This window comes from Cetorhinus maximus, chromosome 3 (assembly GCF_964194155.1).
Source record: "Cetorhinus maximus chromosome 3, sCetMax3.hap1.1, whole genome shotgun sequence".
In the NCBI taxonomy this organism is placed as follows: domain Eukaryota; kingdom Metazoa; phylum Chordata; class Chondrichthyes; order Lamniformes; family Cetorhinidae; genus Cetorhinus; species Cetorhinus maximus.
Window position 1 is genome coordinate 202,934,078 of NC_135881.1, and position 16,814 is coordinate 202,950,891.

General features: G+C 42.9%; 1 protein-coding gene across 1 annotated transcript in view; it reads right to left on the reverse strand.

Moving 5' to 3' along the window:
* Positions 1 to 16,814, reverse strand: part of LOC144674520 (zinc finger CCHC domain-containing protein 2-like) — a 68,916-nt gene that overhangs the window by 7,272 nt on the left and 44,830 nt on the right. Inside the window, exons 11-13 of the mRNA XM_078535830.1 lie at positions 15,536 to 15,636; positions 10,856 to 10,981; positions 7,180 to 8,589 (exon numbers count right to left, since the gene is read on the reverse strand). Of these exons, the coding sequence (XP_078391956.1) occupies positions 7,180 to 8,589; positions 10,856 to 10,981; positions 15,536 to 15,636 (1,637 nt within the window). The remainder of the gene's footprint in view (positions 1 to 7,179; positions 8,590 to 10,855; positions 10,982 to 15,535; positions 15,637 to 16,814) is intronic.

Below are 16,814 nucleotides of genomic sequence, written 5' to 3' on the forward strand. Positions count from 1 at the left end.
CTTTGCATCAGTCTTCACAGTGGAAGACACGAGTGACATCCCCAAAGTTCAAGAGAGTCGGTGGGCAGAGGTGAGTATGGTGGCCATTACTAAGGTGAAGGTGCTAGGAAAACTGAAAGGTGCTAGGAAAACTGAAAGGTGGATAAATCACCTGGACCAGATGGATTACACCCCAGAGTTATGAAGGAGATAGCTGAAGAGATAGTGGAGGCGTTAGTGGTGATCTTTCAGGAATCACTGGAGTCAGGGAGGGTCCCAGAGTAATGGAAAATCGCTAATGTAACCTCCCTGTTTAAGGGAGTGAGGCAAAAGACGGGAAATTAAAGGCCGATTAGCCTGACGTCGGTCGTTGGTAAGATTTTAGAGTCCATTATTAAGGATGAGATTTCAGAATAATTGGAAGTGCATGGTAAAATCGGACAAAGTCAGCATAGTTTCATCAAGGGGAGGTCATGCCTGACAAATCTGTTAGAATTCTTTGAGGAGGTAACGAGTAGGTTAGATAAAGGAGAGCCAATGGATTTTATCTACTTGGACTTCCAGAAGGCCTTTGACAAGGTGCCGCACAGGAGGCTGCTCAGTAAGATAAGAGCCCATGGTGTTACAGGCAAGGTACTAGCATGGATAGAAGATTGGCTGTCTGGCAGGAGGCAGAGAGTGGGGATAAGGGGTCCTTCTCAGGATGGCAGCCGGTGACTAGTGGAGTTCCGCAGGGGTCAGTGTTGGGACCACAACTTTTCACTTTATACATTAATGATCTAGATGAAGGAACTGAGGGCATCCTGGCCAAGTTTGCAGATGATACAAAGATAGGTGGCGGGACAGGTAGTATTGAGGCGGCAGGGAGGCTGCAGAAGGATTTAGACAGGTTAGGAGAATGGGCAAAGAAGTGGCAGATGGAATACAACGTGGGCAAGTGTGAGGTCATGCACTTTGGTAGGAAGAATAGAGGCATAGACTATTTTCTAAATGGGGAGAGAATTCAGAAATCTGGAGTGCAAAGGGACTTGGGAGTCCTAGTCCAGGTTTCTCTTAAGGTTAACTTGCAGGTTGACACGGTAGTTAGGAAGGCAAATGCAATGTTGGCATTTATTTCGAGAGGACTAGAATATAAAAGCAGGGATGTGCTGCTGAGGCTTTATAAGGCTCTGGTCAGACCATATTTAGAATATTGAGAGCAATTTTGGGCCCCGTATCTCAGGAAGGATGTTCTGGCCCTGGAGAGGGTCCAGAGGAGGTTCACGAGAATGCTCCCAGGAATGAAAGGCTTAACATATGAGGAACTTTTGAGGACTCTGGGTCTATACTCGATGGAGTTTAGAAGGATATGGGGGGGGGGGGATCTGATTGAAACTTACAGAATACTGAAAGGCCTGGATAGAGTGGTCGTGGGGAAGATGTTTCCATTAGTAGGAGAGACTAGGACCCGAGGGCACAGCCTCAGAGTAAAGGGAAGACTTTTTAGAACAGAGATGAAGAGAAACTTCTTTAGCTAGAGAGTGGTAAATCTATGGAATTCATTGCCACTGAAGGCTGTGGAGGCCAGGTCATCGAGTGTATTTAAGACCAAGATAGATAGGTTCTTGATTGGTAAGGGGATCGAAGGTTACGGGGAGAAGGCGGGAGAATGGGGTTGAGAAACTTATCAGCCATGATTGAATAGGCCGAATGGCCTAATTTCTGCTCCTATGTCTTATGGTCTAAGCCTGCGCCGATCTTATTGCCCGTCAACTAAAACATTTTTTGCACTTCCGGGGTCCATATCTCTCTATTCCCATCCTATTCATGTATTTGTCAAGCTGCCTCTTAAACACCATTGTCAGGTCACTGACTCAACCTCACTGGTCAGCTTTTTAAAAATTAATTCAAGGGATGTGGGCTCCACTGGCTGGGCCAGCATTTATTGCCCTTCGCTAGTTGCCTTTGAGAAGGCGGTGAGCTGCCTCCCTGAACCACTGCAGTCCATGTGGTGTAGGTACTTCCTCAGTGCTGTTAGGAAGAATGTTCCAGGGTTAGGTGTTCCCATCAATCTGCTGCCCTTGTCCTCCTAGATGGTAGCGGTCATGGGTTTGGAAGGTGTTGACTAAGGAGCCTTGGTGAAATCCTGCAGTACATCTTGTAGATGGTACACACTGCTGCTGTGCATCGGTGGTGGAGGGAGTGAGTGTTTGTGGATGTGGTGCCAATCAAGTGGACTGCTTTGTCTTGGATGGTGTCAAGCTTGAGTGCTGTAGGACATGCACTCATCCAGGCAAGTGAGGGGCATTCCATCACACTCCTGACTTGTGTCTTGTAGATGGTAGACAGGCTTTGGGAAGTCAGGAGGTGAGTTACTCATCACAGGATTCCTAGCTTCTGACCTGCTCTTGTAGCCAGAGTATTTATAGAGCTAGTTCAGTTCAGTGACTGGTCAATGGTAACCCCAGGGTGTTGATAGTCAGGGATTTAGTAATGGTAATGTCATTGAGCATGAAGGGGCGATGGTTGGATTCTCTCTTGCTGGAGATGGTCATTGCCTGGAACTTGTGTGGCGTGAATGTTACTTGCCACTTGTCAGCCCAAGCCTGGATATTGTCCAGGACTTGCTGCATTTGGACGTGAACAGCTTCACTGTCTGAGGAGTTACGAATGGTGAACATTGTGCAATCATCAGCAAACATCCCCACTTCTGACCTTATGATGGAAGGGAGGTCACTGATGAAGCATCTGAAGATGGTTGGGCCGAGAACACTACCCTGAAGAACTCCTGGAGCTGATATGATTGACCTCCAACAGCCACAGCCATCTTCCTTTGTGCTAGGTATGACTCCAACCAGTGGAGAGTTTTCCCCCTGATTCCCATTGACTCCAGTTTTGCTAGGGCTCCCTGATGTCACACACTGTCAAATGCTGCCTTGATGTCAAGGGCAGTCACTCTCACCTCACCTTGGGAGTTCAGTTCTTTTGTCCAAGTTTGAACCAAGGCTGTAATGAGGTCATGAGTTATGGGGCCCTGGCTGAATCCAAACTGGGCATCAGTGAGCTGGTTTTTGTTAAGCAAGTGCCGCTTGATAGCACTGTTGATGACCTCTTCCATTACTTTACTGATGATCGAGAGTAGACTGATGGGGCGGTAATTGGCTGGGTTGGATTTGTCCTGCTTGTGTGTGTCCAGGACATATCTGGGCAATTTTCCACATAGTCGGGTAGATGCCATGTTGCAGCTGTACTGGAACAGCTTGGCTAGGGGTGCGGCAAGTTCTGGCACACAAATCTTCAATATTATTGTCGGAATATTGTCAGACCTATAGCCTTTCCAGTGTCCAGTGCCTTCAGCTGTTTCTTGATATTACGTAGAATGAATTAATTGGCTGAAGACTGACATCTGGGGACCTCCAGAGGAGGCCGAGATGGATCATCCCCTCGGCACTTCTGGCTGAAGATTGTAGCAAATGCTTCAGCCTCATCTTTTGCACTGATGTGCTGGGCTCCCCCATCTTTGAGGATGGGAATAATTTTGGAGCCTCCTCCTCCAGTGAGTTGTTTAATTGTTCACTGCCATTCACGACTGGATTTGGCAGGACTGCAGAGCTTAGATCTGATTCATTGGTTATGGGATCGCTTAGCTCTGTCTATCACTTGCTGCTTATGCTGTTTGGCCCCCAAATCTAGCTGACCAATATAGCTTTACCAGGTTGACACCTCATTTTTAGGTATGCCTGGTGCTGCTCCTGGCATGCCTTCCTACACTTTTCATTGAACCAGGGCTGATCCCCTGGCTGGATTGTAATGGTAGAGTGGGGGATATGCCGCGCCATGAGTTTACAGATTGTGTTCGAGTATAACTCTGCTGCTGCTGATGGCGCACCGTGCCTCACAGGTGCCCAGTCCTGAGTTACTAGATCTGTTCGAAATCCATCCCATTGAGCACGGTGGTAGTGCCACACAACAGGAAGGAGGGTGTCCTCAATGTGAAGACAGGACTTCATCGCCACAACAACTGTGTGGTGGTCGCTCCTACTGATACTGCCATGGACAGATGTCACCTGTCAGATTGGTGAGGATGAGGTCAAGTATGTTTTTCCCTCTTGTTGGTTCCCTCACCACCTGTGCAGACCCAGTCTAGCAGCTATGTCCTTTAGTACTCAGCCAGCTCGGTCAATACTGGTGCTGCCGAGCCACTATTATGGTCAAATCTATGTATCTACCTTGAAGGGGAACTCCATTCACAATCTACTCACATATAGGGATCGTTCTCAGAGCACAAAGTATTGTCTGACTTTCCAGTGCCATTGAGGAAGCACTACACTGTCAAAGGTACTATTCTGCAGATGAGACATTGAACCCTGTCTGCCCTATATTGTCAGACCTATAGCCTTTCCAGTGTCCAGTGCCTTCAGCTGTTTCTTGATATCACAGAATGAATTGAATTGGCTGAAGACTGACATCTGGGGACCTCCAGAGGAGGCCAAGATGGATCATCCCCTCGTGAAAACGTGAAAGCTCCCAAAGATCTTCTGATAGCTTGGCCAATATTCATCCTTCAGCCACAATAAATAGAACAGGCTAGTTGGTGGTTGTCTCATTGTTATTTATGGGATCTTGCTGCTCACAAGGCAGCTGCCATGATGTCTTAATTTCAAGTGACTACAGTTCAAAAGTTCATCAGCGGTAAAATGCATTGAGACGCGTTGAGGTGCTTTATAAATGCAAGTTTTCTACCCTTGAATCCACCAAGGCCCACCTTCCAATAGCATCTTCCATTTAATCTCCATTGGTGCTTCGTCTTCAGAGAGTCAGGACTACCATACCTGGCACTCGCTGCTTACCAGGCTTTATGAAGGGCAGTAAGTGTAGTGTAGTTGGTATTTGCCTAAATGTGGTGGCCTTGCTCCAGGATACCTTGGGTTAAGTCTACCCAACAGCGGTTTGAAGCTTGGGAGACTTGCTCTACCTGCTGGCTCAGGATTCGATTCATCTTGACTGCCTTCCTGTCCAGAGGAATTTGAGTATGGGCTATGGCAGCAGCAAATGAACTGGCAGATCTGGAATCTGAGATGAGGTGGGGAAGCACTGCAATTTTTGCTTTCTCCAGCTGCAAGTCAAGCAGGATTTCTAGCTGCCCAGGTCATTGTGGCAAACATAGAAGGCTTTCCTGGAAGGGCTGGAGATTTTGGCTGTAACTAATGCCTAGATATTGAAGATTGTTCGCTGCATAAAGACTGAAGTGTCCTATGTTTGTACTGGGCAATGACCTTGATTTGGAGCAGTTGGACCTATGGCCACATTATTGGACAATATGAAAGACACCAGGGGAGGAAATGGTGGCACTCGTGAGAACAGAGGGCATCAGAATTAGGGATGCTGGCAGGACAACAGACATCAGAAGCAACAGAGGAAAAGTGACATCAAATCTTGCTTAAAAAGTCTTTTTTTTTAAAAAGAGGGTCGCAAGAAGTGATGATTTTAAACATTATGGTTTGAAAATGGATTATTGGATTGTTCTTGATTTAAGTAGAACAACAACATCCCATTTTGCATGTGGATGCTGAATAAATCTGTAAGAACAAAAACATTTTCATGCAAAGTTTTGAATGGGATCAGAATAAAAAGTCATTGCGGAAATGGCTAACCCGTAAATTCTATGGAAATGCCGATGAAGGGAAAGTGCGGACACAAGTTATAAAACTGGGATAACAAGGGGAGGGGGCTTGAGTTATGCGGGGACTGGGGAAGCTGGGGTTGTTCTCCTTCAAGCAGAGCAGGTGAAGAGATTTAAGAGATGTGTTCAATAATGTGAAGGTTTCGATGGAATAAGTAAGGAGAATCTGTTTCCAGTGGCTGGAGGGTGGGTAATTAACCAGAGGACACAGATTTTAAGGTGATTGGCAAAAGAACTAGGGGCAGATGAGAGGTTCTCTTTTAAACAGTGTTGTTATGATGATTTGGAATGCATTATTGGAAAAGTGGTGGAAGCTATATAATACCAATTAAAATCTTGGGGTGTAGGCCCATCAGGCCCAGGGACTGTCAAATTTCTTCAGTACGATTTCTTAACTCATGAATATCCTCAAGTTCTTCCATTTTTACTAGGTCCTTGGTTCCCCGCTGCTTCCGGAATGTTTTTTGTGCATTTGTAAAACGAGCCCTTGGGAATCATTGTTGCCCCCTCCCCTCCACCACTTCCCAGGGTCCCAGTGACCAGGACTGCAGCAAAGTGCTGCCAGACTTTCCAACTTATGTAAAACAGCCTCAAACTTTGTGCTCTGCTTATGTGGGCAGTATGGCTCAGCATGCTGCTCATTCTGCTGTTTACTCCTCTAGAATGTTCAATGCTAACGCTGCCATTAATCCCAGAAATCTTTCAGTCCCCCCACCACCCCCCAACCCCTGCCTTCTCAGAGCATGGGTACATAATTATCTTCTCCAAGCACCTTATACCAACTCAAGTGATAATGACTCTCTTTGTAAATGGTGGGGGTGGTGGGGGGGGGGGACCACTTTGTTCCAATTAGTTTAAAAACTGAATGCTGGCTTGTGCAACAATGTGGTGGAGTACAATTACACTTGTAATCACCAAGAATTCCAATCTCAGCTCTGCAGTTGGATTGATAGAGTCAGGGTATGAAGAGGGAAAACAAAATAGTATTTTTTTTAAAAAAATCTAATGTTGAAAACAGTTCCGTCATGGAGGTTTCAGGTGTATCTCTCAGCCCATATATTCAATTCACTGTTGAGCAAAAAGAGAACAAAGAAAAGTACAGCACAGGAACAGGCCCTTTGGCCCTCAAAACCTGACTTCTCCAATCCCCTCTCAAATTTCAATTAATGCTCAAGCAGGGAGGTACAAGCTGTATTTTCAAAATTGCAGAATACAGAAGTTGCATTGATTACTGAATTTGCAAAGTTTTCTCCACAATATGCATGGAGCACATTAATATTCAACGCACAACTCAATAATTCACTGGTTACTCAGTAACCTGGGGATTACATCATCAGATCTACTCAAGAGTCTTAAACAGAGTTCGATGGTTCAACCAGCTATCACATGATTATAGTTAACAGACCAGCAAATTTCAATGCTTTACAACTTAATATCAAGGTGAGCATGAAAGTGCTACTTCAAGATTCCAGCACCATATCAATCTAAAATGTTCAAACCCAGATTACTGTTTGGCTTATCTTGAACACGCCGCTTACCTGGCTGACTGGCCTCCATGGATGGCTGTTTACAATCCTGTGCATAGTGTCCACCTACACCACAATTATAACAGGATGCATTTCCATTCTTTTTAGGTCCCAACCCATTTACATTGGTGACCATGTTGGCCACTTGATACATCAGTGGAAATCCTCGGACAAATCCAGGCATTTGCTGCATCCCATAGTTAGTCTGATTTGCCATAGGATCGTGCATTAGTCCATTAGTGTAAGGGTTCTGATAAAAGGGCATCTGGGTTCCGTTGTTTTGATGTGCTTGGTTGAGGTAGCTACCATTACAAAGAGAGGTTATCCCACTGAAAGGGATAAAAGGAACTCTGATAAGCTGGCTGGGTATCGTGTTGGGGTAGTAGTAGTTTAGCAGAGGATTACTATTGGTTCCACAGCTACCTCGGCATCCACAGGAACTACAAGCCCCACAGCCAAGCTGCTGAGCTGGTTGCACGGTCCCATTAGTACTTGTATTTCCTATTGTGTTAATATAAGAGGTGCTGTCACTCTGAGCTGTGCTATGAGTTAACGCAGTATTGAGACTTGGTACAGGGCCCGGGGTGTGAGTAGGGACTGAAGAGCCAGTGGACTGGATTTGGCCTACAGGAGATGGCGAGGTTGCTGTGCCCTGCAATGGCAAAACACTGGTCGGAGTTCCACTCAAGTTGTACGAGCCAGGTGGTGGTAGCAGGCCAGCTGCAGGAAGCATCACTTTTAAACTGGCCGACTCAGGTACTGTTCCTATATTCCCATCAGCCTGAGGCAACAAGGCGTTCAGTCCTACGACGTTCTGCGTTGAAGGTTTAGCAGTGGGATCCAAAACCGAGGGTGCTGATAGTTTCCCCGATGGAGAGTGGCTGTGAACTGGGATGAATGCAGTGTTGGCTGATCCAATGTTCACGGTGCCTGCTGGTGTCTGGGGTCCAGGAACGCGGCAATTCTCCAAGTTAATTTGCGAACCTGTCATTTTATGTCTGTGTGCCATGGGATGCAGAGCAGGACTAGTAGCCTGCAGTAGGAAAGGAGTCGCCACTGAAAGAGGCGAAGGGATCAGGTCCACTCTCTTCCCTGCTTCAGCAGCGCCAACTGATGTTACATGTGAAGAATCTCGGAGAGAGCCAGCAACAGGAGGAACGGTTACAATCATCCCAACAGTTTTGTCTACAGGAGCAACATAATCTGGCTTCTTTCCACCATTTTGCATCATGTAGTGCATAGGAGGCATTAAAGGAATGCGAGGAAGAAAAGGGGCCGGCGGATTCCCTGGAATACTACAGTTCTCACTTTGCACTGGAGCAACCTGAGCAGTTGGCCTTGTGATATTTCCACGAACTGGGTTACAGGAGAGCCTCTCTTTCTGCTTATCTTTCCCGGAATCCTCCGAAGTGCTATCAGAATCTATTGGAAAGAAAGAAATACAATGTAATGCATTGCGTGCTTCTAACAAAAATAAATAGATCAACTGGAATCTGCCAAAAGATTTTTTCATATATGTTATACAAAAGCACCTAGAAATTGATAAATGCTCAGAAAAACACCCAGTACAATGCAACGTGGAGGAAAATTGTGGCATTCCTCTAATAACCAGTCAAACTATAAGCTGGGGAAAAGATTATGTGGTTAAGCAAAATTGATATTTACCATAAATAGAAGGACCAATTTTCAAAGATGACCTAGTACAAATATGCTTTAGGGACACAGAACAGAAGCAGGTCACTCAGTCCCTCAAGCCTTCAAGAAGCCTTCGCATTCAACTGGATCATAGCTGATCTGCACCACAACTTGCGCTTACCTGCCCTTGACCCATGCACAGTGTCTCAAAACTCAGGACAGAGGCCGTGCTACATTTCAGATCTCGCCAGATTTCAGGTCAGGTTCGGACCATGGGTGGTTCAGGTTAAACCAGGTGAGGGGGTGTAAGGGTCACTCGGAGCATGGGAATAGGCCGACACACAAGTAGCAAAGCAGATAACCAGCCCGATGACAGCGCACCAATGTGGCACCTAATCAAATTGTCCAGGTGCATTTTTTAAAATATATTTTACTCAATTAAGATGGATGCAGGCACATTCTAAAAATGCCCGGTTTTCAGATAACTTCAGTTTTTGGACAGTCAGATTTGAGACACTATACTGTAAAACTTCATCAATCTCAGTCTTTAAAATTTCTTCTCAAATTGGTAGGTGACAAAACTAGTGCTTTATCGATCCATGTCATTTTAAATTATTTTTTCATGGTTGCAAAGAACCGAGTATAAGTTCGCAGCGTTTGGGAAGAAAGTTTGGTTACAGAAAGTACCCATAATGCTTATATTTAAAATCAGAGCTAAAGTGAAGTTCAAAATTTTACAACTAGCACACCCATGGATGTAATGGCCTATCTGGATTGTAATACTCTTACTGTAAAATTTGAGACCCTGTACATCAGCAGCATACTAATACTGCACAGAGAGAGATTGGGAACATTTGGTACAACAGCAAAGATGATATTCTGATGAGAAAGTAATCAAACACTGAACATAACTCAAGTTGTTGGAGATATCTGACAATATTCAAGTTTCAGCCTGTATTCTTGGCACAGATTCTGGGCTTGAACCCACCATCTTGTCTCAGAAGCAAGAGTATTACCATTGAGCCAGGCTGACACATACAAGGCAGTTAAATGTTGCATTGTAACTGGCTACCACTTTTGGCAATGCGACAGTGACTTCACTTCCGAAATAATTAGTTTATAGTGAAGTATTTCAGTACATTGAAAAAAAAAAATCACACTGTAAATTCAAGCTCTCCCACTCGAATTCTGGTCATTAGTTGGAAAGACTAAATATCACTGTTAGAAGTGGAACATCAGACTTGATCTCTAACCAACAGTGGATGTCAGTTTGATCACAAAGTTGCGCCACAGGTTAGCAAGGCCATGAAAAAAGTCAAACCAAGCACTAGACTTTATTTCTAGAGGAACAGAATTGAAAAGTCCGGAATCTATGCTAAATCTGAATCAAACCTTGATTAAACCACATGTAGATTACTGCCTGTAGTTCTGATCGGCATATTATTAAAAAAGATATAGGGGTGAAGAGAAGATCGACAAGGACAATACCAGAAACACATGGGTATACATGTCAGGAAAGGATCGACAGGCTGGGACTCTGGGAGCCTTAATACGATGAGAGAAAGGTAGCAAGAAATTAAGTTTTGGGAGAAATTCCAAAGAGCAAGGGCATAAAGGCCGAAAGAGCAGCTGTCATTGGAGCAAAAGGTAGTGAGAAACCCAGAATAATTAAAGACAATTATAAATGGGTATTAATTTCTTGGTAGTTTGTCGTCACACAGTGCAGCAAAATCTTAGTGCACAGAAATAAAAAAATCTTCCAAATTTTGAGTTAGATTTTTTCTGTTTTGCATTTCATCTTCAGCAGTGTGAAAATTTAAACCAGGCACTAAAATCTTTTTGGACACCGTTTGCAATTATTTTATTTGCATCAAATACCCACTTGAGATCCAACTACCCCACCAGTGTGACCAACCAATTTCCATTGTGTGCTTTAAGGTAAAATATGTTTTCAAGCAATTTCAATATTCACAATGTGTCAAATGGTGACTTACTTAATTGCATGTCATTCAAAACTAATCTAGAGGGATTTTAGAAATTCAAAATAACTCACCTTTGTCTTTCTCATCTTCACTTTCACAGCTCTCTCTCCCGTCGTGTCTCGGGCTGGAGGGAGAACTGTAGCTTTCTGAAGAGCTGTCTCCACATGCTTCTAAACCAGAGCCAACATCCCTTAATTCTAAAACAATTAGGTAGGTGCCATTCAGTAATAAAATAAAGCCAATCACCTTTTTAGTTTGCAGCATGATACACAGCTACAGGCCATGTAGGCCACTGCATTATTTTGCAAAATACTTTGTTTGCGCCTCTTCATTCTCTCTCCCTTGTCCTTCAGCTAAGCGCGCAGGACAGTTTGGGCTACACCTCCATGGCCACCAAAACTATTCCACAACTGGAGGTGTGCTGCCGCAGCCAGTTCATTTCCTGTGATTAGAAACCCAGCTGCTATTAACCACCCTCCCCGCCGATCTCGACAGCTACACCAGATGATTTTGCAAAACATGTAAGAGTATGCAATTTTTAAATAGCAAAAGCATACTGAAATTAACAATTAAGGACATTTTTAAATTTAAAAAAAGTACACAATCTGCAAGTAGATGGCATCGATATGAACAAACGTCAAACACTCGACAGGTGTTGGGTCAAAGGGAATTTCTCAAAGGTTAAAGTAGAGTTGTGGTATACTTAATCTTTGCCACTAGGTGGTGGTACAACTTTAAAATCAAAATGGTTCATTACTGGGAGAATCACCCACTGACTCCAACGCACCATAGGGTAGCAGGATACTGGTTTACAGCAACATTCCCACATTGACTTAATAGTCTCAACTTGGTCATTGCAGATGCTGAGCAGAAACCAAGTATTTCTCCACCACTGCTCCTCCTCCCCTCAAAGGGATAGAAGAAACAACGGCCTCTATCATGGTCAGAGTTTCTAAAGGTTCGTGCAAGAGCAGAACTGAATTGATTTGAAAATCTAAAGAATATAAAAACCACAGGAGGGTCAGAGGAAGTCAACAAATGATACTGGATGATTGATAGGTGTTGCAAGCAGGTTCAGTTTGAATACTGTTCATTTCCTGTCAATGTCATTTCAATTGAGAAATAGAATTTTCCACAAGGGAGTTGAATCAGGATGCAGTCAGCTTTACAAGCTTATGAACCACAATAAGGCATTCTATAATCTTTGCTGCAATTAAACCATTGCAACTTTAGAATGGGGAAAGAACCAATTAAAAGTGTTTAGTTTGTTAAAATAACACTTCTCATTGCTACTGATGTTTCCAGTATTTTTAGAGATTAACTCGCAGCTTGCTGGAAAAATCGAATTTTCTGGAGTTTCCACTAAGTACTGAATATATTGCAAGGTAAGTACCAGTGAACCAGAGAATTCTCTGATAAATCTTTTTTCTGCCTCATTTCCCAGCTACAGTTGGCATCTTTCCCACTGATTGTGAAACCTTTACAATATCAACTGAAATAAAATTTTAATCGCCCTCTGATTTGGTAATATTTCCTCTGGAATGATTAACATTTCCCACTTCAATGACTTATTCAACTCTGATTTGCACGGCTTACCAAAACATAAGCTGAACCAAAATAAAATCACTACCATTATATACTCTAATGTATATATAAAATGAGGATTACACATATTAATATTGCTGTCAGTAAAGTCATTACAATATAAAACTTGAGTAATAAAACGGATTTCAATAATTCATTTGCCAGATTTTAGTGACAGACTTGAAATGAAATGTAGCAAGATGGTGCAGCAGTCTGTGTAATTCAAAGTTACATAAGAAATATCCAGAGGGAAAAAGCAAATTTGGCTCATGTGTGTGGAAATTCTTTCAGCAGAGAGGGGACAAAAATATCTTTTGGAAAACCCAGTACAACTGCACTCAAGGAATACAGAGTGCAACCGAAGTAGTCTCAGAACTAAGGCAAAGTAAGTTGTTACCAAATACCATATTGCTACTTTATTTCTTAAACTAAGCCAGTTGGAAGACAGGTAGATTAAGCTGTAGACCCCAAATTCCATCAGATATTTTGCTGCATAAATGAAACCACTCCCTTGCTTTTATTGTGGCAAATGTCCCTACCCAGCCAGCCGCAGGATTTAATTGGGGTAATTTTAACCTGCAAGGAAGTGTGGATTTCGGTTGGGTGGGATGTTTAAATTTATAGGAGACATTAAAATCTGAAGCCAACTTGCCCATTTCCAGTTTTAATGGAGGTGGGACAGACAACTAATCTGTCCTCGAGAAGCAAGTCAGTCATTGAAAGCTTTTAAGGAGGCTGAATGCTTCCACATTAATCAACTTTCTATTTTTAACTGAAGTCTGCCAAGTTTTCCTGGCCTTTACCCTGCAGGTAAAAAGGAGGCACAAAGAGCTGGATCCATAAGTTAAGTGCCTTCATAGCACTGCACATGAGCACAAACGTCTCCTCCTGCCCCAACCATCCATCTGCCTCCCACTGCCATCTTGCACGTCTCCACTTCGCCACTACTACCACTGCCCCCCCCACCCTTGAGCCCTGATCTGTGATTGCACCCTGTCTTTTGACCAACAAATGAAACATCAATAATCTTGCTCTGGCCAAAGCATGAAGCGGATTTTTTTTTAGCCAAGCAGAAAACTAGTGCTCTGCAAATAGATGGGAACCAGTAAGGGAAGTCTGAAAAATGAGAAGAATGTAGAGGTGACAAAACAGTAATGTTTTTCAGTGAGCAGTTATAATCTAAATTTATATCCATACTGACTGCTGCAATAAAGCTAAAATCTCTATTACTGAAATGTTTTCATTCTTCAGGTTGGTGTCCAAGGAAATTTCCACAACACCACAGCCCCAGTCCCTAAAAAAGGTACTGCATAGAATATAAATGATGTCAACACTTAGAAGTTAAAAAAAATAGAATCTATGGCAGCTAGTGTTACGCTAGATTATAATCAAAGGGGCTGAAATAAATGTTGAGACTCTATTAAAACAAATTCCTTGGCTATTTCCTTAAAAAAAGCTAATGGTATTATAAAAAGTGGAATTTGTATACAATTCGTTTCTTGAGAAATTAAAGACATGTACAGTTACCAAATTATGCTCCTGTGAAGCACCTTGAGATGTTTAAGGTACTATATAAATGCAAACTATTGTGTTTTGTAAAGAAACACGGGTGGGGGGAGGAAGGACTTGGCTAATTTGTCTGAAAGTTATTTCACTATATGCAGAGTAACAAAAAAAATAATCCTTTTGGAAAACTCAATGCCTTGTGCTCAAGGAATACAGTGCAGAACAGAAGCAATTTGCGCAGATGAACTTGACCAGTATCAGCACCCAAGTTTCAAAACCAGTCCAACAGCAAAGACTTAGTCAAAAGCTTTGGATTAATATTCCCGACATCATCTCTATAAATGTGACCGTAGAGATTTACAACCATACATATTTACTTACATAACAAATATCCATTAGAAACAAAAACACTGGAAAAAGTCAGGTCAGGCATCATCTCTCTCTATAGTTGCTGCCTGACCTGCTGAACATTTCCAAAACTTCCTATTCAGTTTTCCAGCATCCACAGTGCATTGCTTTTATATTTGTTAAAAATAGTTTGCTAGACTCTACGGTCACATCTTTATTATTGTAAAATTGCCGAGTACGTTGCAATGTTAATTTCAAAACGCATTGAAAACTCCTAGGTGAGGCCCTCTTCAAGGGCAGAATCCATTTTAAAAGTGCCAACAGTTATGTGAAATGTCCCTACATAGTGCCATGCTCGGCATTTGTAATGACAGACTGTCATCGTACTAAAAGGACCATTAATCCTGATGCTCCTTCTTGAGATTCTAAATTAGCAGGCCTCTATGAAATCTCAACACCAACGAACACGCTTTCTTCTAAGGGAATGCGCACAGAATTAATGATGCTGCCATTTTCACTATTTTGCCTCCCAGTCAATTTCTCTCAAAACCTAACTTAGTATAATTTCTCCCTATCCTCCACCCACTTACCACAGATTTGGATTTTGAAACCACCCTCCCTATCAAGCGTTCATAAAGCCCAAAACACAAAGTTGCAATCCACCCCCATCGCGCCCTCCTCACAATTGCTAAAGTGTCAACTGAGGAATGAGCTCATGTTCCACTAACAGCTTTAAAAGTTGGTAAGGGACAGTCTATCTGCACACGTGCTCATAATAAAAGAGGGGTTACAGGTCCCCTATGCTGGAAATCTTTTGGGGCCACTTGGCATCATGTAATGGAGGCTGTTGAGTGTGACATTATTGATGGTCAAGGCCTTTTCAAGTTTGCTATTAACGTACCACAGCCATATCCCAAACACCTTCCAGTTGCGATTTTGAAGTTTTGAAGACTGACATTGCTGCAGCTCCCCCCCAGCCTGGCCACTGTGACAGCTTCCCTAACCTCTCCACTTGCTCAACCACTTTGCCAACACCCACCCCACCCCTAGTAAACCACTTTGCTGGCTTGAACCCAACATCCCCAGAAGTGTTAACTCCCTTGCCCACCAGCTGAAAAAGTTAGTTAGTCCACCTTCCCTCCCATCAGCTCCCCCCATTTCCCCCAAAACTTTGGATCAACTATCTTCATGCCCTCTAGCTCTGACTACTATTCTTATTCTTGACAAACAGGTGGACTAGAATAGAAAAATACATATACATATTAATAGCCATAAATTATTAAGGGAGTGGAATAAATGACAAGAGTCCTTACCTTTTCCTGACCCAGTCCACACGTGCTGCACAGGAGGAATTCTAAGAATACCATTGCCAACAGGAGCCCTGTGACTCCCTCGGTCGCCCTTGTTTTTGCTGCTGTTATAAAGCAAAAAAGGTAAAACAATTAGGGATGCATCATAGATTAATTAGTGCTTTTTTTTTTTTGCAACTTCAGAATTAGTCTTTATTGCCTGAGTATATAAAAGGAAGCCAAAGTAATGTGTCCTGTTACAACATGAAAACACTAAGTGCTAGCCCCACAGTTTGAAAATAAATCTAGTAAATAGAGCAGAACATCTAAACCCCTAAACTAGGATAAGCTCCCATACAAACATGGGCACCCTCCTTTATTACCCCACAGACTTTACTACTCTAACCAGCGTGAAATAATTTATTTTCACAAGATCAGCTGAGTGTACATTGTTACAGTTGACTTCTGTTAAGCTGAAGAAGTGTCATTTTTTTCTCTCTGCATGATATACAATTGCCCAATTTTCTCCTCTTATACACCACACCCCCACCCTAACCTCTGCCCCAGGAGGCACTAACTCTCACTCTGGTAGGAAGAATAGAAAAGCAAATTTTTTTTTTTTTTAAAAAGGTGAGAAACTATTAAATGTTGGCATTCAGAGGGATATGGGTGGCCCTGTACACAAATCAAAGTTAACATGCGGATATAGCAAGCAATAAGAAAGGCAAAAAGTACGCAAGGCTTTATTACAAGAGAGTTGAGTACAAGCGAAAGGGAGTTCAGATGCAATTATATAAGGTTTGGATGAGGCCACACTTGGGAGTGTGGCGTATAGTTTTGGGTTCCTTTCCAAAGGAAGGATATATTTGTCTTGGAGGTGGTGCAACAAAGGCTCAGTAGATTAATTCCTAGGGTGAGAGGGTTGTCCTAGAGATCAAGAACAATTTCTGGATTTTAGAAGAACGGGAGGTGATCTCATCTAAAAAAATTTACTCTAAGAATTTTGTTCTAAGAGGTTGTTTCCTCCAGCTGGAGACTATAGAATTAGGGATCATAGTTGCAGGAAATAGAAGTCAGCCATTTAGGACTGAGATGAGGAGAAATTTCTTCAGAAGATTGTGAAACTTTGGAATTCTCTGCCTCAGAGGGCTGTAGATACACAGGTGTTAAGTACATTCATGGCTGAGATAGATAGATTTTTGGACATTAATGGAATTTTATGTATGGGAATAGGGCAGGAAAAAAGGAGTTGAGGCAGATCATCAGCCATGATCTCACTGGCAGATACAGCCCGAGGAGCCGT